General features: G+C 47.1%; 1 protein-coding gene across 2 annotated transcripts in view; it reads left to right on the top strand.

The window, feature by feature from the left end:
- The window catches only part of LOC135385187 (cytochrome P450 3A24-like), a 126,347-nt gene that overhangs the window by 69,112 nt on the left and 33,595 nt on the right, over positions 1-23,640 (top strand). For both annotated transcript variants that reach the window (XM_064614382.1, XM_064614383.1), the window contains 5 exons: positions 12,467-12,563; positions 13,245-13,361; positions 13,463-13,551; positions 15,814-15,959; positions 18,979-19,094. In XM_064614382.1, the coding sequence (XP_064470452.1) occupies positions 12,467-12,563; positions 13,245-13,361; positions 13,463-13,551; positions 15,814-15,959; positions 18,979-19,094 (565 nt within the window). The remainder of the gene's footprint in view (positions 1-12,466; positions 12,564-13,244; positions 13,362-13,462; positions 13,552-15,813; positions 15,960-18,978; positions 19,095-23,640) is intronic.

Raw genomic sequence — 23,640 nt, forward strand, 5'->3', positions numbered from 1 at the left:
TGTTCTAAGAGCCAGTTACTAAAAAAAGTAACTAAGTTAGAGCAACTCTTTTTGAAATGTCACTTGTTCAGCTATAGGTACCACGTTAAAGTAACTTAGTTACTTTACAGTTACCTTTTCAGAAAGTTAGGTCTGAGCCAAAGGTAACGAGAATGATTAAAACACACTTTTATATATATATATATATAAAACATGCAGTTAGACTGCATCATCTTCAAAGTAAGTTGATTGATTTTAAAAGACAAAAAATGGAGATGGTAGTCTCGAGCCACTCGGGACTGGCTACTCCAGGACGCGTTATTAATAAAAGAAAGGGAAACTACACTAACCTCGACGCTTTGAAATGCTCTGAAAGAATAAATGAGAACATCATCACCGAGCTTGTCACCAAAAGCGAAGTCTCAAGGCACTAAAACCAAAGAGTGTCACAATGTGTCAAACAGGTCCGTCGAGACGAGAAATTGCACAAGGGCGCGCATGGCAGGTATGAGCTGATTTGCTGGCCAGCACCCAAGAACCTTTTCGGTGGAGTATGGCCGATTATCCAGGCGAGACAGGGACGACACAAGGGTACATCGGTGTGCACTGTACCTCGGGCAGTCTTGGAGTATATGATCCACGTCCTCAACTACATCACACAGACTGCAGTTGGGGGACGGGACCATGCCGAGCTTAAACAAAAGTCGTCCACTGAATGGCACGTTGAGGCGAAGCCTGTAGATGAGCGACGTGATGGGTCGAGGAAGCGCTGACGGCATATAAAAACGGACATCTGGGTCCACCCTGCGCAGGAACGACGTAGAAGGGACACTTCTGCGCCAGTGTTCACTGCACAGACGTCCCATGAGAGTACCAATTGCTTGCTTCGCGTCCGCTTGGGTAAAATAGGTACGGTGCGTCGGTACGCCTCGTGCCACATGAGCCCGTCTCGCAAGTAGGTCGGCAGCCTCATTCCCAGGGACGCCACAATGACCTGGGATCCACTGCAAGGTGATGTTATGTGTCTGTGTGACAGCACATGAATACTCCCTGAGGACGTCACACACCAGTGGAGCGAGGAAGCTCGAGCCCAGGGTGCACTGCAGAGCTTGGAGGGCGGTTTTGGAGTCATTGTATATGGTCCAGTGCATCGGTGGTTGACGGGGCACAATGAAGGAAAGCGCCATAAGAATGGAATGCAGCTCGTCCACAGCAGCCGACGTCGGGTGCGGCAGCTTAGCGCTTCGTTCAATCGACAGCTCAGGGATTACGAATGCACAGGTAGAGCCGGTCTGTGTCGATGAGCCATCAGTAAAGATTTTAATTCTGCCTTCATCGCGATGAAGCAGACTCAGGGTGAGTTGGTGAAGAACAATTGTTGTAGCCGATTTTCTGGAAGTCAAGCCAGGGACATTGACATGCACAGATGGTGCCTGAAGGGCCCATGGAGGGACTGCGGGTAGAACCAGTTTTTTATGCTTTGGAATGAGGCTGCGGTGAGCTAAAACGGCTTGGCAGTACCCGGATGCTGGTCCCCGAAGAATGTCGGGCACTAATGTGTGACGGTAGTGGCGAGTGGAGAGCCTCATGTAGTGCCCAAGAGATTGTGCCGTCCACATCAAGACCAGCGAAGGCTCCTTGGCTTCAGCCATGACAGGGGCAGTTGGCGTTGATTTGTGGACACCAAGGCACTGTTTCATGCTCTTTGCAAGGACAGTTTCCAACACTTGTTCAGATGAAGGACAAAGACTATGCAACACTGGAAGATGGTACATTAACATTTGTCGTATGAGGGACCGGTGCAGACCAAGCAATGCCCTTGTAGAAAGCCCCCAGCGGGCACCACAGTGGTATCGCAGGACACTCAGTCGAGACTCAGCTCTACCTCTCAGACAACGAACCTCCGCTCTCCAGGACAGACAGCGGTCAAGAACCACACCAAGAAACGTATGGTGTGTAACACGCCGCACGACATTCCCACCTATATGAAGCTGAAAGTTCTTCAAATGACGGCGAGTAAAGGCAAAAAAAAAACAGTCTTCTCATGAGAAAGGTCCATGCCTCTGTTTTCCAGGAAAGCAGCTACAACATCAAGGGCACACTGTAAGCGGCGCTGTAGCGCTGGCCACTGCTTGCCGGATGTCCATATGCATATATCGTCAGCATACAAGCTGATGTTGACGCCCCGTGGCAAGAGAGCTGGTAGAGCAGCCATCACGACATTGAAGAGGAGTGGGCTGAGGACCCCGCCCTGTGGGACACCTGCTGTTGTGCTGTGATGAGACGTTTCACCATCCGAAGTCATCACAAAGACAGTTCTACCACGTAGATAGTTGGCTATCCACCTGAGAGCTCGCCCAGTAACGCTCAGGGAGAAAAGCTCATGGAATACATGGCCGTGGCTTGTAGTGTCATAGGTTCGCTTAATATCAAGGAATGCTGCCACGGTTAGTAGACCATCCTATCTAGACTGTTCTACGTGGGTTACCACATTCAAGACACAATCCATTGTACAACGAGCTCTCCTGAAACCTGCCTGCGCCGGGTGTAGGAGCGTCCGGGACTCCAGAAACCAGTCAAGGCGGTCCAATATTAGCCTTTCCATTACCTTGCCTAAGGAGCTTGTGAGGCTAATGGGACGAAATGAAGCCAGTTCCCTTGGCGACTTCCCTTGCTTCAAAACTGGGATAACTCGAGCCGCTTTCCATACGTCAGGCACGACACCAGTTCTCCAGGAGTCATTAATGAAGCACAGCAGTTTTTCAAGCGACGCATCCCCTAAGGAGGCTATGGCCTGATACGTAATCCCATCCACCCCAGGTGAGGATCCTTTCCTAGAGTGGGAGATTGCTGACTGCAACTCGTTGATGGTAACGTCCAGGTCCATGACAGTGTCACAAGCCATGCAGCCAAAATCAACACCACTAAGGGCATCTGCAACCGATTGCTTGTGGGCGTCAGTCGAAGAGGCGCAAGATGGCCGTGTGAGGAGACAGCAGAACTCTTCACCAGCTGTAATTTCTGAGATCTTCAGATGAAGCGCGAGAGCTCTGAAGGGAGCCTCCTGCTCAACAGGGCAACTAAGTGTCTTAACAATCTGCCATATTCTTCCGGTAGGTGAATAAGGGGAAAGCGTGGAACAGAATGACTTCCAGCTTTTGCGACCCAGGCGCTGGAGGTGTTTTCGGATGACGCTACGAAGCCTACATACTTCCTGGTAATCCTGTTGACTTCCAGAACGACGGAACCGGCGCTCTGCTCGGCGTCGTATTGTTCTTAGGCGTTCAAACTCGACATCAACACTTGAATGCGTTGCTGGAATGGGGACCTGTTTTGTTGCGGTAGACACGCTGGACGCCAGAGCACAGTTAATATCGTCCAGACTTGTCGCAGAGCGAAATAAATCTTCAGCTGTCGTGTTAAAAACCTTCCAGTTAGTAACTTTCTTGGTCTTACGGGGGCCTCGCAGCCCACAGTAGCAGACAAGCAGCGGCATGTGGTCACTCCCCACGGTGTCCATATCTACTACCCAGTGAACTCCCTCCCGGGCCACTCCTACTCCCGGGCCAACGAAGGAGAACAAAAGGTGACATCAATACAGCTGGAGTACAAGGGCCCACGAAAAAAAGTCGGAGAGCCATCATTTAAAACGATGGCGTCAAAATCCTCCAGGCATTGCTGTAGCAGCCGGCCCCGTACATCATCATGCGAGCTTCCCCATGCAATACCATGAGCGTTGAAATCACCACACACGATGAAATGATTATGGAGAAGCCGAAAAAAATCCGTGAACAGATTATCTTCAATGCGTACCGACGGAGCAATGTATACACTAGCAACAGTCATGCGTCTAGAGCGCAGACGCACGCTGCACACGACATATTCAAAATCATCATCCGATGACCCACCAAGGAGTACACTTGGAATGTCTTTTCTGACGCAAAGCATCGCCCGACTAAGCCCTGTGCGTCTCTCAGAGCGGTATATAACGTAATTTGAAAGTCTGAAAGAAGTCGGCACCCGGGCTTCACAAAGAGCGATGAGGGGAAACTGGTGACGATAGCCGAAGTTTCGAAAGTCGCTTAACTTGTTTTGAAGCCCATTACAATTCCACTGGAAGATGCAAGTCCTGGAATAGCTAGTGGCCATCGCTGTTATCCGAGGGGCACGCTTGTTGGTAACGACTTAGAAGGGGCTCCAGCGTGAGTAACGCTTGCACTTCTAGAAGCTCAGTAAAAGAAGGTAACGACTTGAGTATTGAACGTAGGGCAGCTAAGATAAGAGGCAAAATGGCTGTGAGAATGTCACAGTTCTCCCGGTTACTGTTTCCTTGTGTGTCTCTGTGGCTAGGACATCCACCATGTGGCACAGACCGTGGCAAATCCGGTTGAGCTCGAGCTGAAGACGATATTCCACGAACACTATTGAGAACAGCTTTTTCCGGGGCAACCACTTCAGCAAAATACTTTTTTGGTGTGGGTCGCCGAGCCTTTAGCGCTCTTTGTGTAGTCCCTTTCGAAGTAGATTCCGCACGCGAAGGCGGGGAGGCGCTAGGCGGTGTCACTTTTACGTAGCTCGGGTTCGGACAAGCGGCTGTCTTGGCATTGAGGTCGCCCGGTGACACCTTGCGGACGTGAACCGCAGCTGCAGCTCTTGCGACCTTGCACGCGCCATACGAAGCCACATGGTTCCCACCACAGTTGGCACATTTTGGCTCACGCCGTGATGTGCATGCTTTAAAATCATGAGGGCCTGCACAGATTTTACATCTCTGGGAACTGCGACAATCACGCGCATAGTGACCAAACTTCTGGCAGTTGTAACACTGAATTGGAGGTGCAATGTACTCCGTTACTGGGTGCGTCGTGAAGCCCAAATTAACCTCAGTCGGCAGAGACTGTCCAGAGGCAAAAGGGAGGATGACGCTGGATTTCTGGTAAGCCGTGGAAGACCCATCATCCTCCCTTCTGTAGACTACTTCTCTCTGCACAGCACACACTCCATAGGGTTCTAGATATTCTAGAAGATCCCTCTCAGAGTACCATCTCGGGATGTTGTGGATTCTCCCCATTGACTTAAGATACGACGCCGGTACACACGTATGGACATCAATACCAGCTACACATTGTAACTTCAGGAGGTTATTCGCTGCCCCTTCTGAAGGTACGCTGATAACGAGATCTCCATCCTTTGTAATGCGATGCGAAATAATCTTCTCTTGGGTAGCAGTCATCACGTCACTTGCGATGCGGTTAGGGTTCACTTTCCAGAACGACAGTTCTGGCTTTACCCGCCTGAAGACAATAGGAATGCCAGTCGGCCGACTTCTCTTGTAAGAAACAACCTGGAACGGCCTGGTATCCGAGTCAAAGATCTCCTTTTCTGTCCCATCTGACATCTCTTGTTCAACGATCAAGGTGCCATCCGATGAAAGCTCGTGGGGGTCATCTTCTTCGGGATCCTCTCGAAAGCGCTTATACCGTGACTGCGATGGCTCAGGAGGACCCGTCGAAGGAGCAGAAGCAGCACCTGGGACCACTGGGGCGTCCATCGCCACCACACCAAGAGCAAGTAGGGCACTCGGCGGCGGCCCCCTCAGCAGCGTTAAAGACGGCGTAGAAGTAATTAGAGCAGAAATAAGTCGCAGAAACAGAAATATTTTGCAGAGAAGAACAACAGAGCAGCTGTTCTGAGCAAACTTCTTCTTCTTCTTCAAAGTAATTTCCTTGGGACTGAACACAGTGATTCCAGCGTATCTGGTATTCTCCATTGTAGTGGCAGAGGTCTTCATGTGAGAAGCTGCCCAGAGCCCGCGTCGCATCTGACTAGACGTTTTCAATACTGCCAAAATGGCGTCCTTTCAATTGAATTTTGATTTTGGGGAACACGAAAAGTCGCACGGCACCAAGTCAGGGTTATGGTGTTGGCAGGGAAAGGTAGGGATGATTGTTCGTGGCAAAAACTCCGTCGCAGTCAAGTGAAGCCTTTCAGTAATGAATTCTGCACACACCGTCCGGCTTAACAATAACGACACCGCTCCTGTTTTGTGTGCGTATTTTTATTATATAGGGTAGTAGGTCATTTTATGGTATTGTATTAAGTGGTTTCTGACAAAAAACGTAATTTCGTTTCTGTGTGGCCTTCCTTCCATGATGTGGACTGAGGTCAATGCGGCCCGCAACTCCATTTGAGTTTGAGGACCCTCCTTATGAACGTCAGCCACGGGGTTCGGTGATCTCGATGGTAATCCTAACGATGAGATCTCGAGCGCCCGATCCGATAACAAAAGGTTGTCCGGGACAAGAGCGAGTAGTTTCACTCGCGGGTGCTGGACAGTATCATGTTCGAGGAACTGCAGGACAAGGTTCGCAAAACCCCGCTTGAGAATCACTGTTCTAGAGAACGACAAGGCGACGCTAGCTCACAGCTGAGCTCTCCGCTTCCTCACTCGTACTAGTTCGTGATCTCTCACTCCCCACTCAGCTTTCCGTTTGCTCACTCATGCGCACCTCAGTCGCCACATAGGGCATGTGTTGTCATGAGTGAGTTTTGCCGGGGCATGGATGATAGTTCACGAGCTGTGTGCGCGTCTTTTTTCTGTACCGCTCATAACTGTACCACCGTTTATCCGTCATGTTGACCCCGTCCATGCTCTCAATCTCTATCCTGACAACACTGAGGACATTTTTGAGCTCACCGTATGTGTTTCCTTCAGTTTACTATGATGACCCCGTGCTGTCTGCACAATTCGTTGTGTTGTACAGCTCGCGTCTTTCATTTTGTGCCTGGTAGTCCAGCGGCGGATCTGCAGGCAAACTTGAGAGCAGGATTTCGCATATCGTCGATTAATACCTTTCGCTTGCGACGCCTGGCGCTTTGAGGCCTCGAATGTACTTTTTGAACGTGGTCGTACAGCTCCCGAAGTCCATGCTCGGTATGTGATGATTTTACGTAAGGGATTGGCCGAAGCTTCACCCTTTCGATGGACTTTCTGTCAGCAAAAAGTTCGATCACCACCTCAATGGCATCGGTGTGATATTCCTTCGTTGCTCTGAATATGCCGGAATATGCCGGAAACCAGGAATATGCCGGTCCGTCTTGTATGGAACGCAGATAGTAAAATTTATCCGCTTTAGAGGGTGAACGGTACTTTTACAGTGTTCGCAGAATGTTCTTCACATAGCCAGCTCGCCTCAGAACGTTACAACTTGTGAATTGGGAAGGCGGATACCATTTGATTTCGATCTGTTGTACTGAGATAAAGGTGCAGTCCTTTGAGCTGACGTTGTTGCGTTGTGTCTTCGTTCTCCAATGCCGTATCAACTAATTATTTAGTTGCTCGAGTTGCTCATTGTCTTCGCATGTTGTGTTTGGAAGTTTAGGAAGGGGCCGTCAAGCAAGCGTTCGGGCATAAACTTACGTGTCCACGGAGCCCTATTAGTATTTTTCAGGTGTTCTGTTACACCTTCTTCGCGTTTGACGCCACCCACTGAAATATATGCTACAGTCTACCACCTTACCAGAAATAAATTTAGGGAGCTCCCTCTGTTGGAGAGGTCTGCAAGGTTTCGGGCGCAGAATTTAATTTGGTGACTTGTACTTTTATTACTGTTTACTTTTATTTCAACTAATTTAAATAGTTTTAATTAGTTAACTAACCATATTAACTTATATATTAAATTATGTATAAACTGTTTTCATTTAATTAACCAAATACTTAGATGACTAATAATAAACCACAACCAGCGGCAATTCAATACAAGTTCAACCCTTCAAGGAGTGTAATTCGCTCTACCGTGCCTCCTGCCCGTGCACACTGTAAATATCGTAAAATTGTAAATAATGTCTTCTCATTCAAAAAAAAAAAAAGGAAAGAAGAAAGAAAGCGGCATGGCCGAGTGGATGCAAGCATCCGCTCGATCGTTGGTAGTTACTTCAAGGTCGTGCTGAAGACTGGACGGTGGCTGGTCCGAATCTTACCACCTGCTGGGCTTTTCCCTTATATTTTTTGAGCGGACGTTATGTGGGCACAGTTCCCCCTGAAGTCAGCCCAGGAAGCAAACTAACTCCTCCGTCTTACAGTCCTCTCTCCATCTGCCTGTGCATCAGTCAAAGCCATAGTTGCTTCGTGGCGGTAACACGGCATCAAAAATAAAATAATGAATCTGCAAAATAACAATGCGCCCGGAGATCTCGAATGTCATTCATCATTTTTAGGGAACCCGTACCCCGGGATCGGAACCGGAACCACAAAAAAACGTTATTTTCTGTTGAACCCGAACCGAACCGAACCCGAACATTTTTTTTTTTTTGTTAGGAAAATTTAATACGGCATCTAACGGTCGGTTGTCCTGAACCGAACCGGAACTGAATCGAAAAAAATTGATACGGTTACCGGTTCGCGGATCGGTTCAGATGTGAAATAATTGTACTACCGACCGACTTTTTTATTTTTATTTTTTGTACGATGATAAAAGTTTGTGAGTGTAGCGCCAGTCTTTTTTCCGGAGCGAAAGAGGGCCCTGTCCGCGTTCTGCCAAAAGGCTTCCAGCACTTCGCTTTTCGTTTTCAGCAGACAACCACGAGAGTACAATACAGTAAAATATCAGGTAAATAATAAATGTGTTTATTGCTTGTCTTGTGTTTTCACCTGAAGCAGTTATCTCACACCTTTCTCTTACAAACGTGTACGGTGAGGGTAAGCTCGCTTTCATGTAGCACAATTGCTACCTATGAAACGGTTAAACCAGAGCCGAAGAAAGTAAAGGTTCCAATCCCTGTAACTGTCCCGACAGCTGGTGGCCGCTTTTTTTTTGGGGGGGGGCGGGTTCTTCCTGAGCCGAACCGAACCCGCACCGAACCCACATACCTGAACCGGTTCAAGCTGAAATTTCGGTTCAGCGGAGCTAAACCCGAACCGAACCAGTATGCCTGAACCCGAACCCGAACCGGACCGCAAAAAATACCGGTTCCGATCCCTGCCCGTGCCACGCGGGCAGGATGACATTAGCGTGTATGTAGCGTGTACACTCTTAAACCCGTACCTTTTATTGTAACTTTTAGAAACATGTAACTTCTATATAGACGTAGATTTCGAGATTTCTTATAGGTTACACCACTGTAACGTATATTTAGAGGTTAAAAGCGACCAAGGTCATGTCTTTACAACACGAATACAAGTTACATCTCGGAAAAAACAAAAACAGCTTGTTGTAACTTATAAATGTACCCTCTACTCCGGCACTGTAACTTCTAAGCGAAATCTCCAACGATAATTTATTTGTTAGTTTCTTATCGTTCATGTTCTTATCGTTTGTTTTCCTTCTATTTTTCAGCATAATGCCGCGTTTCAGCCTCCCATTCGAGACGACAGTTGAGAATCTACGCTGTTATTTTTTATCTGTTTCAGCGTCATCTATACGTCGACTACATGTTATCAATGCTGTATGAACACAGATTATAAGCTCGCAGTCTGGAATACTGATAGTATGTTTCTTTCTAAAGGGTGGAAAACCATTGTCAATGCCGCAACCACCAAGATTTCCGATTTCGCTGCGTAGCCGAGCCTGGTCTATGTCTATCCACACTGAGAGCGGTTGCCTTGAAACGCTTAACGCTCGTCGTCCGTCCGTTAACAAGTGTAATCTGTTTTAATCAGTGGTTTTCCTCGCGTTTATCATAGTATCGTCAGGAACAACGGAAAAGCTAGATGTCTCTAGCAAACAAGGATATTTTCGGTGTTCTCAGGGGAAAGTGTAGTGAGTGCGAAGATTGCAAAGAATATATAACCGAAAACGAACGTCACCACCGCAGCCCTAATTCACACACTTCATACACTGGGTAAGTGTACGTTTTGTGCTAGGTACGTGCGTTATTTTGATAGCAAGAGCTCTTAGCGCATGTTTGTTGTGATTATGGCAAGCGTTTTGCGGTCCTGCATATGAACGCCACTTACGCTTGCTACTTTTCTGCTCTTACTTGGTCGCCAAGTCAATACACCGGCGTGCATTTTGCGAGCTGCGGATATATGCATCAAGATATATAATTCGCAGCTTCTTACTCGTTGTATTCTTACGATATTCTAAGACTCAATCGCGGAGTGAACGCCTTCCTGCATTTATGCTGCTTTGTACCTTGTGCTTTGTACCGATTTGAATGGTTCCGTAATTGTTACTCTCATTGCCCAAACTTTTGTTCCCAGGATCCCACATGCAGGTTCACATATACCGTCACCAGCGCAATGCAGTACCTCACAAACTCGTCCCAGAGCGCCTCCAACGCTGATAACGCAGTAATGTAGTGTCTCCTGCGTTACTGTACACTCATATTCCTCAAGGTTGTGTGCGTTTTATGTAATACTGTATTGCCATTTGCGCTCGCCTCTGCAACACGAATGTGGAATAAATTTTTTTCTGCTGCTGTTCTCCATTTCGTTGGGTCTGTTCAGCTTAGCAAACATAGGTCAGTTGTTTTGACTCGCTGGCTTCCTCGCACTTTTATGCATTGTTTCTCACTTAGAAGATAGTTCTTTTTTCCACATACCTATGGTAAAGCGATCATGGTTCCTCCTCACATCAGAATCGCACTTGTGCACAATGTGTCACCTCTAGCTATACTTCTGTTTTTGTAATATACATATGTTCAAGATCTCCTTTTCTGCGGGTTCATTTTGGTACCTTGGTGTGTTCTGTAAATGTCTGTCCATATCCCACGCACGGGGTGTTTGTTTTTATTCGCATCACACCAGCACTCATTTGACAGGTGGGTTACGTTAATTTTCGCAAATTAACCCATCCGTAGTTACAAACATCTCCGACATTTCCTGACGCATGTGTCTGTAACTACGGACCGATTAATTAGCAAAAATTCACATAACCCACCTGCCAAATGAGCGCTACTCTGTTGCGAATAAAAATGAACATCCTGTATAAAAAGCCGCGCGTTGGCGTACCCTTTACGGGCAGGTGCTGGATTGAAGGCCTTAACCTCTAATTAGTGGGTTTCCTTGTAACTTTTATAAAAGGGGTCGCTCAGAGGGTACCTGGTAGCTTCTGAAATAGAGGGTAAAATATTGCGATTTTTTACCCTTTACTAAAGGGTACGGAGTTAAGAGTGTAGCGTGTGTAGCGTGTCGGGTCCAGAATGCTATTTCTTAGGATAGCCCTACTACACGTCAAAATGGAATGACAATAAACGCGATGATGTCGATGCGTGTCTCCCGGTAGCCGCGTAAGAGATGGGGGACTTGAAGAGTGTTAACGTGTTCAAAGAGATTGAACAACAACAACAACAGCAATAAATGATGGAAAGGTGATGATGACAAAGAGATTGAAAATACCTACAATATCACGCAAACGAGAAAATTTGCTTTATTTCATAATCGATCGCCAAAGGCAAATATGCAAACAAGCAATCCTTAACAGCGCCAGGCATTTTGCCAAATATCATGACTGTTTTCGTGTAATTATGAAAATTCCGCGGTGCGCAGTACTGAGTGGCTTTATGGAAGTTTTAAATTGCTCTTGTACTCAGACAATGGGATCGAGGGTACGCATTTCGTGGGCCAATGAGTTGTGGCGATCTCATTAGGCGGAAACAGTCATTCAGACGAATGTCATTAAATATATCCGTATAGCACGGCACGAATGACATTAAGACTTAACTCATTACTCATTAGTCACGTGATCCACATACTCGTGCAGACAAAAAGTCCGTCCCGCACTATAACCTTACCCACAAAAATGGTATCTGTGCTTGCTCGTTAGATATTTTACTATCTGTCTTATTGCTTAAAGGAGCCCCAGCAAGCCATTCAAAACATTTTCTGTTCCTGGCGAAATACGAAAGGATGTAACTTGATGTGACAACTAACACAAAAAAATCCCTGTACGTAGTATTGTTCTCGGAATAAAATGCCCCCGAACATCGACGCGTGCGTTCCCGCTGGACTCACTCTGGAGGCCGAAACGAGGAGGAGGAGGAGGATCGTGACGTCATCAGGGTTACAAGGGAGACCGCGCTCCAATCGGGATCCGCCGCTTTTCGCACTTTTTTTTTTCTTTTTCGTTTCTACTCCCAGTTCTCTCTCTGTGTAGCTGACGACATTTCTCCAAACAAGCAAACCAGCTAGCAGGTTTTTCACCGCGATGACGTCAAAAGGACTCTGGCGGCTAGTTGCGGGCATTGCCACCGTTGCGCGCGGTCGCGATTTTCAAAATCGAATTCCGCGATATATATGCATCTGTCGAGTGAATCACTTCGCATGGTGCGTTTTAGCAGTCAGGTTAGCGGGTTGGTTTGAAAAAATTGTCGTGACTGAAGCGCTTTCTGTGCTCCTTTAAGAAGGACTCTGCATGACACTCTGAGACGCCCCAGCACTTATCTCGCTTCCAACACGTTCATTACGTGTCGAATCTAAGGAGTGCTACGATGAATGAACTCGACTGGCGTGAAACAACGGCAATCGTTGTGTTACGTTTAATTTCAGATCCTACCAGGACACCGACCCTTGCTTGGTTGTGGGGGAACCAGACGTGCTCCGTGAGGTTTACATCAAGGACTTCTCCTCGTTCGTCGACAGAACAGTAAGCACACATACATATATAGCATTCGAGTGTCATGGAAGTCATACCACAGCCTTCCTATTTTTTTTTCTGGTATATCGCCTGTCAATCAATACATATGCAAATATGTATTGATTGAATTTTATATATGAAAATTGTCGCTTGAGAAAGCGCACGTTGCACTTCGCCTTCGCCTGAAGTGACGCATTATGGAAAGAGTGACTTTTTCTATTTTTCTAGCTCAGTTAATCGCATTGGTTCAATTAACGCATGATATTAGCACAATCTACATTAGTTTTATCCTCTTTAGTTTGGCTTGAGTTTTATCCTGTGTTGTACATTTGTTTGTTCGTCCTCTTGTGCTCACCCCAAGCTCAGTGGTACGTTGCCTACTTGAAGTTTACAGCAGCTCACTTGCATAATCCGTTTATGCTCAGTGTATGGTCCACCAACGCTGTTATGGCTGGAATCCGGCCTACACCTCACACACATACTAGGACACCCTCAAATGACACCAGAAAATGATAAGTGGTAGTGGAAACAATGCTTAGAATTGTACAAAGATACTATTGTACAATGTTTGAATTGCTCTAGAAACCTGCGTCGTGACGTTCTTTGCTGTGTGTTTTAAGATTACCGACCTTTCTTTGCATAAAACTTTTGTGCAACTTCTGAGAAATAATGTTTTTTCTTTCTTCTCAGCAAGTACTGGTTGGTGAAGCAGTTTGGGACCGGATGGTTTTAACCCTGAGAGGTACAGAATGGAAGAACGCCAGAACGATTTTCACTGCGGGATTCACAACAGCGCGGCTGAAAACAGTATGCATTTGTCTTACGAATTAGTGACTTTACAAAGAAGCGGAACAACACTGCACTCGTATAAATATTCCAATGTTTCTTCGATTTCTTCAAATGCCCAGATGGTGCCCAAGCTTCTGCGTGTTGGCAGTCGAACGGCCGATGTATTCGTGGAGTATGCAGACAGCAATGAGCCTGCAAACATTTGCGAGTATGTTGGACATTTCTTAAATTTCTTTAAATTCTGCAATTTCTTAAATACCTCATCTACCCTTGCACTCTAAGAAAAAGTGTGTGAAAAGGTGTTAAAAGCAATTATCATATATCCAAATTGCTACAAAAAAGCGTACGCCCCCCCCCCCCTCGCTCACTCAATCAGAAGCGGTAACCTTATCATTCGTGGAAGAGAGTGAGGTAGCAGGTAGAAGTGTGCAACCTTATAGGTACATGTGCGACAACTATTGCTTCCTGGAAGGTGTAACTGCTCCACCTTTTTTTCTAAGAGTGTGCAGCGTGCAACGTGCTCCCTAAGTGTCAGTAAACTGCATGCATGTGTGACTTTACGAAGCAGTTTCGTCGTGATAGGGTGACCGTGCATTCAAACGAGCAGCATTCCCGCGAATGTTCGAGAGGAAGATGCCAAAAACGCCTTTCTGCTGTCACGGAAGCATGAACGCTCAGCGTCTTTTCATGCGCTACCAACGCCACCTAGATACAGAGGACTGCTTAATGTCTCCTCTCACTCATTCATCACGTGGGCATATGCAGGTGCGATGTCATCTGCTTCTGCCAACAGCACTAGACAATTGAATAATGAAACAGAGACTTTCTGTGGCTATCGCTGCCGCATGCCGCTGATGGTGCCTCGCCTCCATAGCTAGAGCTGCCATTGGCGTACTCTTAATAACTAGGTCACGTCGTGGCCAGTACGTGGGCAAAATCTTTCCTAGTCTCAGCATTAACAACACTCCCATCCCAAGATGCGCGTCATGTAAATATCTTGGTATCACCGTCGATAGCGGAGTACTCGTCTGAGCAAGTAAACCAGACCATCTGGAGAGGAAAGAAACCGCTTAACTTACTTCGTCGAATCAGCTGTAAATCATGGGGCTGCAATGCGCGGTCGTTGCTCACCCTGCACAGAGCCCTCATTTTGTTACGCATCCTCTACGTGACGCTGTACGTGGACCTTACGCCTATACACAATGGCAGGCCCTTGAGCGTCTTCATCGTGCCGGAATAACAACTGCGCTTGGTCAACAACATTTTCTAGCGTCACCCAAACCTACCTGGAAGCTAAGGAAACGCAGGTCAGTGTCCCTTTAGAGCTCAAAGGGCTCCGGGTTTTGGATAACGCGGCATCATCTATCAGCAAGCATTCCCTCTTCACCGACATGGAACAAATTAAACACACATCACTAGGGCGCCTGGCTAGCATGTTCGCCATCAGCTATCTGGCCAACAGTGGGGTCCTACCTCGACTACCAGCTAGTCCACCTACACCGCCATTCATCGTGGCCGCCACAACGCTTCACATCCCAGGTTTACGGAAGAAGATGAGTCCAGCCCCCTGCTGGTGTCCAGAATGCCGGTAGAAAACCTAACATCTGACATCTACCACTCGCGTACTCCACTGACGACAGTGCCAGAAACGCTACCAGTGCGTACCACATCCCACCAAATGAGGTGGCCCGGCAAGGGAAATCAACTCGTTACCCGACATCTTCTACGACTGCCGAACTCCTGGCTCTTGTGCACGCAGCTGCTGCGGTCCAAGTGACAGGAATAGTTAAAGCCGCCTTACTGTTGAACTCGAAAAATGCCCTGTGTAACGTGATGAGCCCGATGTACGGCAGCATAGCCCACGCTATAAAAAGGTCGTGTGCCCAGTATAAGCTAATCGGACCAGTACCAACGTCAAAATGGGATGATCAGCGGCATGGCCGAGCGGGCTAAGGCGTCTCGCTCGTTGGTGGTAGCCAAGATCGTGCTGAAGACTGGGAGGTGGTGGGTTCGGTTCCTACCACCGGCTGGGCGGTCTCTGGTTTTCCCCTGGGCGTTCCGAAGACTTTCCAGACAAATGTCGGCACAGTTCAGCCTGAAGTCGGCCCAGGTCCCCCCACCAGTCCCCCACTCCTTCCTGCTGTCCTCTCTCCATCTGTTCACGCCTGTACACCGCTCATAGCCACAATTGCTTTGCAGCGCTAACACCAAATTTAAAGAGACTGAGATTAAGAAAATCCATCACATGACATTGGATATATCATGCAAAACATGCTGCATTCTGTACTGTGGCCTGAACGGGAATTTTTTGATGTCCTTGTTATGTCCTTGACTTTTATGTGTTTGTTTCCGCTATGCGGTCGGGGTTAGTAATTTGACCTGGTAAACCACCCACGTAGAAATAAATGAAATTCAGACAAAACAAGTACAAGCTCTTCAGTGCCTACTAATATTGCTTTGTGCTTTTCAGTATCTTCATGAAGTCGTCACTGGACTCGGTGGCTGCTGTTGCATTCAACGCCGATATGGACAGCGTCCGAGACCCGAACAATCCGTTCATCAAAAACTACTTCAACATTTTCGGAGGAGATGCGGGCTGGAAGATAGTGCTATACTGTATGTTGGAATGCCATTTCATTTCTGGTCTGGGAACACCTTCATAATTTCTGTGTGACAGACAGACAATATAAAAGCAACACAACGGTATCCCAACAACACATGGTATTATGCTTAAGCTCCATTTTATTTTTTCTTAAAACCAACGAACCAACCATTATGCGTGACAAGACAGGAGGAAATAAAATTGTGTCGGTTTCAGCAGACACTGTTTTGACCCAAGTCGTGGTAACTCCTCATTTGTGGAGAGCGTGGGGCGTACGCCATTTCGCAACAATTAACATAACTGCGTAAGTGTCACAGAAGGGTATGCGTATTCCGTTTTGAAGAAATAATGTGTAAGAACGATGCCAATCGGGATGGTGGTTGGCTAGGAGCATCTTATAAGGTGAATTTCTGATTTGTTTGTCTGATGCTCATTCGCGTGTGGACAACAGCGGCAGGCCAATACCGACATCACCCACAGCCCCGCCCATTTTCTCTGTTTTTAGAGCGTACCGCCTCCTGCACGAAAGTGTAATGTAACTACCGCTACAAACCAGGTGTTGTGCAATACCTTTGCCCTATCTTTTTTTTTTTTAGTTATTCGCTGCGGTGCCATAGTTTGCTTCTGATGTTGAAGGGCATTCATGAAAATGAAACGACTCCGTTTTTGTTTGACAAGAGAGATGTTGCTGAACACACAACAGAAAATGGATCGATGGAAGTTGAAGAAAAGGTACCAGTAGCGGGGTTTCGAACCCACACACTCGGACCCACACCCTCCTTTCTTCAACTGCTATTCATCCATTGAAGTGTGCGACTGGGCGCTGTGAGGCATGTGTTGTGTTTCTGCTTATCTGTTTAATTGCCTCATCTACTACAACGTTACACAACTGAAGTTCTACGGTTCGGCAATGGAACATTTGTCTCGTGTAAAAGTTTAAATGAAGTACCTATGTTATGCGAGTCTCATACACCTGGCATCACCCCGTGGCGTTTCGTGCGGAGAAACTCAACCCTTTCACCGCTGTGACCGATTACGTCACCCTCGCCATCACCGCTGACCGATATGGTACGCCAACCTACTAGAACGACTCGAGAGTAGATAAGCCCCGTTCCAAAACCTACCCCAGTTACTCGATGACGTCATAACCTAGCGCCCCAAAACTATCTCAGGTCAACTACCCAGACGGTTTATGACGTTACGGACGCTGTCGCCTGCGAATCTCTCACCGTTTTGTCCGGGCTTTATGAGCTGTTCTCCCTGCAACTCGTTTATTTATGAATATTGTATCAGAGTGCTCTTTGTGACAGGTCTTTTCAGTGTAAAAGGGAGGCACACACGCACATTCGCAGCACTCATTTCCCTGATCAAGATGGCAAACAGCGGTAGCGCTGTGCGGCTGCAGATTTGTAGCTCTTAGAAAAAGGAAAGCGTGTGGTGGTGGTGTTTGTTTTACGGGACATCTAGAAAAGAAAGCTCTCACGTCGTTTTGGGTTGATTCACTGTGCTTTAGCTTTACTCAACAAGCACTGTGCTTCGGCCGAACTGATCTCTTCAGTCTCTCTTTTATTCCGCGTACTCGTTAAGTCACGTACCGCGGCTTAGCATAGCTAAATTTGCACTATTGCACGTATCTGATACGAATGTCTATTTTCAACATGCCCTTCATTGTCTTCCATTCCGAAATCCGTAGGCTTAGAGATAACTGCACTGCCTGCGGCTGGATCAGCTATAGGAAGCATTAAAAAAAAATAAAAATAAATACAGGATCGATTCATTGGTGGGTCTGTTAGCATGCGTTAGCATTAAAACATGAAAACCTCTTTGGAACTTCTCTTCACAACGCTGCAGATCCGTTCAACGACCCTTCACAAACGTTACACAGCCCTTCACATGACCCTACACAACGCTAACTCGAGACAGCATCCGCAGCCAAACGAGCCTTCCGGGCTTCCTCCGACTCAGCTTGGCGGCGCCGTCTCCGAGCCTCTGCCTTCTTTCACCGGTGCTCCTACGCACAGCTTTCATAACCTATGGCGCGACCACGCTGACACATCTGAACCTGTGACCACTACAACTGCACTGGCCGGTGCGCAGCGTCGCGGTTCACCACGCGCCCTCTCATTCCCTCCTTCCCTTCCCACTCACCGCGCATTCGCGCCGCGCCGTGGCTACAGACAGACCACGTGATTATTTTACCCTTCTAGCCGTTCTCGTTTGCCAGCCGTAATCGCGCTTGTAAGCCGGGCGTCTCGACCCACTGCATCGTTCCAAAACCCAGTTACTCACTCGATCACGTGGTAAAACCTGGTCACATGACTACAGTACCCGAGGGTTTGTTTAGAAACGCACCCCAAGACAAGACGCTTCTTTCTGCTGCGCGTGTACAAACCCGACGTAAGGAGGCAACCAGGACCGCCGGGTAGGGGAGGAGGAGGAGCGTGAAAGAGAGGCTCGGGTGGCGATTGCAACCGCGTATTCTAGGTAAACGTCGCGCTTTAATCGGAGGAAGTTTCTCGGGAGAAATCGGGAGGGGGCCCGGAGGGCGATGTCAACCCAGCGTGAGCGAGAAAACGGCGCACTTTAATGGGGAAACATGTCCAGTGTATGAGTTTCCTGCCAACATGAAGAAGCGTTTTCTGCAATAATTTTATGGCGTCAACAGAAAATTTAATAGTAAAAGTGTCAGATAGGAAACGTGTTGTATTTCAACCGAAAGGTCATATGTGTAGTTCACTTTTCGAGAATCTGAGTCGGCCCGTTCGTTACAAACAATTACAAACGTTACAAACTCCTTAATGTCTCACTATGTGCGTCATGAACTTTAACCTGAGTGGACTGTTCCACGCACTGTGTTCATTTAGTATTGTGATGCAACCGTATTGTGCAGCCACATAATTCATATGTTACGCCTGAATCAGTGTAACTTTGGGAAGCGGAAGTCAGGAAGTATTTTATTTATTTATTCCTGAATAGCGCATTGCTAGCCGAACAAGTTTCCTGTATGTCAACTGTCTTCTAATCTTCTTTCAGTTAAGATGCCACGGCTATTCAAGCTTTTAAGGCTGTCGATAATCACCAAGGAATACATGGACAACTTCTCTGTTTTTGTGAAAAGCATCATTGAAGAACGCATGAAAAGCAAAACTGTAAGTAAGCTCGCTGCAGACAATAGCCTGAACTTACAGGAGTCGTTCATATTAAGAAGTGGCAGCCATTTTTGTGCCCAACCTCATCATCATCTTTTTATGTGTGTGTGTGGTGCTGTCTTATGGCAATTTTTCGCAGACACCATTGTGACACCATCGAGACATTGATAAAAATAATCTGGTTTCTGCGGTCTGGTGGTGGTGGTGCTGGTGTGGTATTTCTGAGTGGTCTGCCTGCCTGCAGCATGTTGGCCGGGGGGGGGGGGGTATCGTGCGTCCAAGGCCTACTCCACAGAGAATTCTGTCAACATTTCTCTTACAGCGTCTGAGGAAAACGTATATTGCTTATAGGACTAAGTATATTGCTGTCGTAACTGCAAAGGGAATAAGAAGTTTCCCTAAGAACCCTTGCAGTTTTTTTCGTTTTTCTGAAGACGGTTCTTCCTGTTGAGAATCTCGTACACAGACATTTTGGCCTATTAAAGTGCGACGTTTTTTACTCACGCTCGGTTGAAATCGCCTCCAGGGCTCTCCTACATATTCCTCCTTCCTCCTATTCCTCCTCTCGCTTCTTTAATGCTACGCGTGTGGCCATGGACAGCGGCGTCACTAGGGGGTTGCGGCCGCTCCGGGTGACGCGCAAGGGTGTAGGGAAAGAAGTCCCCGCAAAAAAAAATGTCCCCGGAAGAAAGGTCCCCGGGAAAAATGTCCCCGATTGGTAGATTAGATTAGGTTAGAAGTAGAAAGAAATTGGTACCGCTATTCGCGCTTTCGACGGTATGCAGGCGCGGGTATTTTTTTTATCTTTTTTTTTTATACTCCACAGCCGGATATTTCCTAAAGCATGAAGGCCTGATGGAACTCCCTCGTCGATATTAGAGCCGTTTACCATTTTAAGTCTCAGAATAGCTTTGCATTTTTTGTGATACATAAGTATAATTATTGCAGTAGACAAATATCTGCATCCGTTCTAATGAAATAAAATAGACCTGTACCACCTGCACCGGTATCAGCTCTCAGGGTGCAAGAAACGTTCCGGTACTACGTACGGTTCGCAACGCGCAACCATCGCCATCCTCAGCTTCGAGCCATTATCAGACGCCACCACTCTTCCTTTACCCGAGCTATCCAGACACAACGTGGTCTTACTCCAAAGCACAAGCCACATGCATTACTGGGTATCCCAACATGGGCTCTAAGTGTACTGGGGTAGCTAGTTCGACTTCATCCAAACTCACATCCCCATTTTTTGCTTTATCACATCACCATTACCATCGAAATGCGGTCTTGCCGACACACCAACGGTCTTGCGAGACACAGCTTGCATGCTTTCTTCACGACCTCTTCATGAATGCGGATACCCGCTCACAAACTGACGCCATTTTTTTTAGATTTTCGCAAGGCGTTCGACAAGGTACCTCACCATTACCTTCTCGAAAAGCTCCGCGCGACACATATTGACTCTAAGTCTTACAACTGGATCAGAGAGTTTCTCACTAACCGTTCCTCATTTGTAATGTGCAACGACTGTCCTTCTTCCTCCTTTGCTGTGACGTCTGGTATCCCCCAGGGCTCGGTACTTGGTCCCCTTCTTTTTCTAATCCTCATCAATGATCTCCCTAAGAACATTTCCTCCACTATACGTCTTTTCGCCGATGACTGTGTAATTTATAGGAAAATCTCATCACCTGCCGACCAGATTGCATTACAATATGACATCTCTCTAATTCACTCCTGGTGCCTGACTTGGGACATGCCTCTTAATCTTGATAAATGTAACCCCATATGTTTTCTTCGTCACAGTCCTAACCAAATGTTTTCATTTCCTTATTCACTTGACAGCTACGTTCTTGTCAGGGTCGACTCTTCAAATATCTCGGTATTCATCTTTCCCAGGATTTATCTTGGAACAAACACATCGAATCAATAATTAAGAATGCTAATCGCTCCCTGGGGTACATTAGACGTCACCTTAAGTCGGCCCCACAGGTATCCGAAAATTAGCATACGTTTCTCTAGTTAGATCCAAATTGGAGTATGGTTCAGCTATCTGGGATCCCCCTCAGCTGTACTTGTGCTCTGCTTTAGAGGCTGTCCAGAACAGAGCAGCTCGTTTTGTTGTCAGCGACTACTCGCGAAGTTCCTCGGTAACGGCAATTAAATAGCTACTTGAGCTCCCTAGGCTGGACAGTCGCCGAACCGTCGCAAGGTTATCACTTTTTCACAGATTCGTCCACAGTATCCCACCTAACATTTCTCCGCTTACCCGCTCTACAGTTATATTCCCACGTTTCGACCATCGATGCAAAGTAAATCGTTTTCAATGTCGAACAGACATCTTTGCGAAATCATTTTTTTGTCGAACCGCAATTAACTGGAACGATCTTCCCTCTGACCTAGCTGAGCTCGTTGGCTACGATAATTTCCGTGGCCAACTTTCCGTTTGATGTTTGTATTCTTTTTATAATGTACTATTATGTTTTTCTATTGTATGCTCTACTTTTCGTGCCATCCAGGCAATATGACTGGTTCAGTGTTTTGTACTTTTTTTTTCTCTCTCTCATCGTTTTTGTGTTGCTGACATTCATGTACCATCCTACTCCCCCATGTAGCGCTCTCATGAGCCTTTGGGGTACTTTAAATAAATAAATAAAGTAGAACACTTAAACTTTTACCAGATATACTTTTCGTTTTCTTGCATTTGCGTATACTCTTTTCTACTTTTTATATTAAAAGTCGATAGCGCAGCCGATGTCGTGGATAATTGTCTTTTCGTGACCAGTAAGACCCCGAGACTCGGAACGACTAAAACCGACACACACGGACAAAGCTTCGAGACTTTTTCTCTGTGTGCGTGTTTTCGTCGTCCCTAGTCTCAGTGTTTTAATGTCACTCACCAGCGCACTTGCTTTTCTGGCAATTCTGTTTTTTTTTTTTTTTCATGCTCAGCATATTGCGCACATAGATTCCGTAGCCTTGTCTGTATGTGTATACAGCCGCCGGTTACGTCCGTATATTTGAAAAAGTTACGGACTTCTATTAGAACGCGGCGGACATACGACAGCTGATTCCAAACCGAAATATTCCGTAAGTTCGCGCACGGCTCGATAACTGTGCCTGAAAACGCTTCGGACTTGTCGGTATTGTTGCGAACCGCCGTTTGGTAGCCAGGCCGGAATCCCAACATCCTGGGGCACTACGGAGAGGCAGACGGACGAAGGGAAAACAGGTCGAAGAGAAAGTGTATTTCGGGATATATACAAAATAGGGATCTGAATACAGTGTGTCAGCGCGTCCGCTTAAGTATCCTCGGAGCCTGGGAAAGAGGTCGCAGCTTTGGGCACTTCGTGGAAGACGCTCTCGATTTCTCCTTTTGTGACGGACATGAGTGGGCAGCTGTGTTTTTTGGCGAAATGGCGTCCCGGTGGAAACAAGGTAGCCAAGATGGCGAGATGAGTCGTAACAGCTCGACGCCGCCCGGGGTTGACCTGGGATGGGCTGCGGTCCAACAGAGGAGTCCAGAAGAGGTGACATGCGAGCACTCGAATATCCATTTCGTTTGGTGACCCTCAGTGCTCGAATGAAGGGCAGGTTCGTTGTCCGGTGCGCAGCTTCTATCGTATGCCGCTGTAGCGTGCAACGTCGAGGCGAGGACAAAATCTTGGACCCTGGCTGTTCCCAGGAGGTTCGAAGTTGCCGTGATCCCGCTCTGCTCCGGGTAGTAACTCATCAGGGTTGGGTTAGGCATGGGTGTCCTAGACGAGTTCACTTCAACGTGGCTAACAGCAACAAAACAAGGCACCACAACCCAGTCTACAACATGGCAGCAGCTCCCTCCCACATTGTCACACAGCCAGGATCATATTTATTTCTTCACAAAACTTTCCGCTAACCTTACGATTTTTGCAGCCCTCAATTTTTCAACACAGAACAATATTATGCAAACAGGAACCCGCATCAAGTTCTCCGACACGCTTCTCAGAGGCTAATCACTTCTCATAGCAAACAAAGACATTTTGACACAACCCCACGCGCAATTTGGCCAACAGGCAGGACGACATGAAGCAAACAAGTCCGTATATCAGGCGCGACTCAAGCCATCGGCATTGGTGTGAGCTTTTCCTTTTTTATACTGCACAAGAAAATCGTGCTGCTGTAATGCCAGACTCCACCTGAGGAGGCGTTGGTTTTTGCAAGACATCTGATTAAGCCACGCCAGGGGACAGTGGTCTGTAACAAAAATGAACTCGGCTCCGTAAAGGTAGCAAGAAAGCTTCTGAGTCGCCCAAACGAGACAGGCGCACTCTTTCTCCGATGCGCTGTAGGCTTGTAGCCATACGTTAATGCCCTCAGTACGCGCTTCAATACGGAGTGCCATTTTTCGACACTGTTACTTTGCGGATGGTGAAGCGAGCTATGAACAATCCGAATTCCGCACTTTTCCAGGAAGGTTGTGGTCAGCGCACTAGTGAATACGGATCCGTTGTCGCATTGAATTTCTTTGGGAAATCCAACACGCGCAAACACGGATAACAGCCCGTCCACA

Source organism: Ornithodoros turicata, chromosome 2 (genome assembly GCF_037126465.1).
Source record: "Ornithodoros turicata isolate Travis chromosome 2, ASM3712646v1, whole genome shotgun sequence".
Taxonomy (NCBI): domain Eukaryota; kingdom Metazoa; phylum Arthropoda; class Arachnida; order Ixodida; family Argasidae; genus Ornithodoros; species Ornithodoros turicata.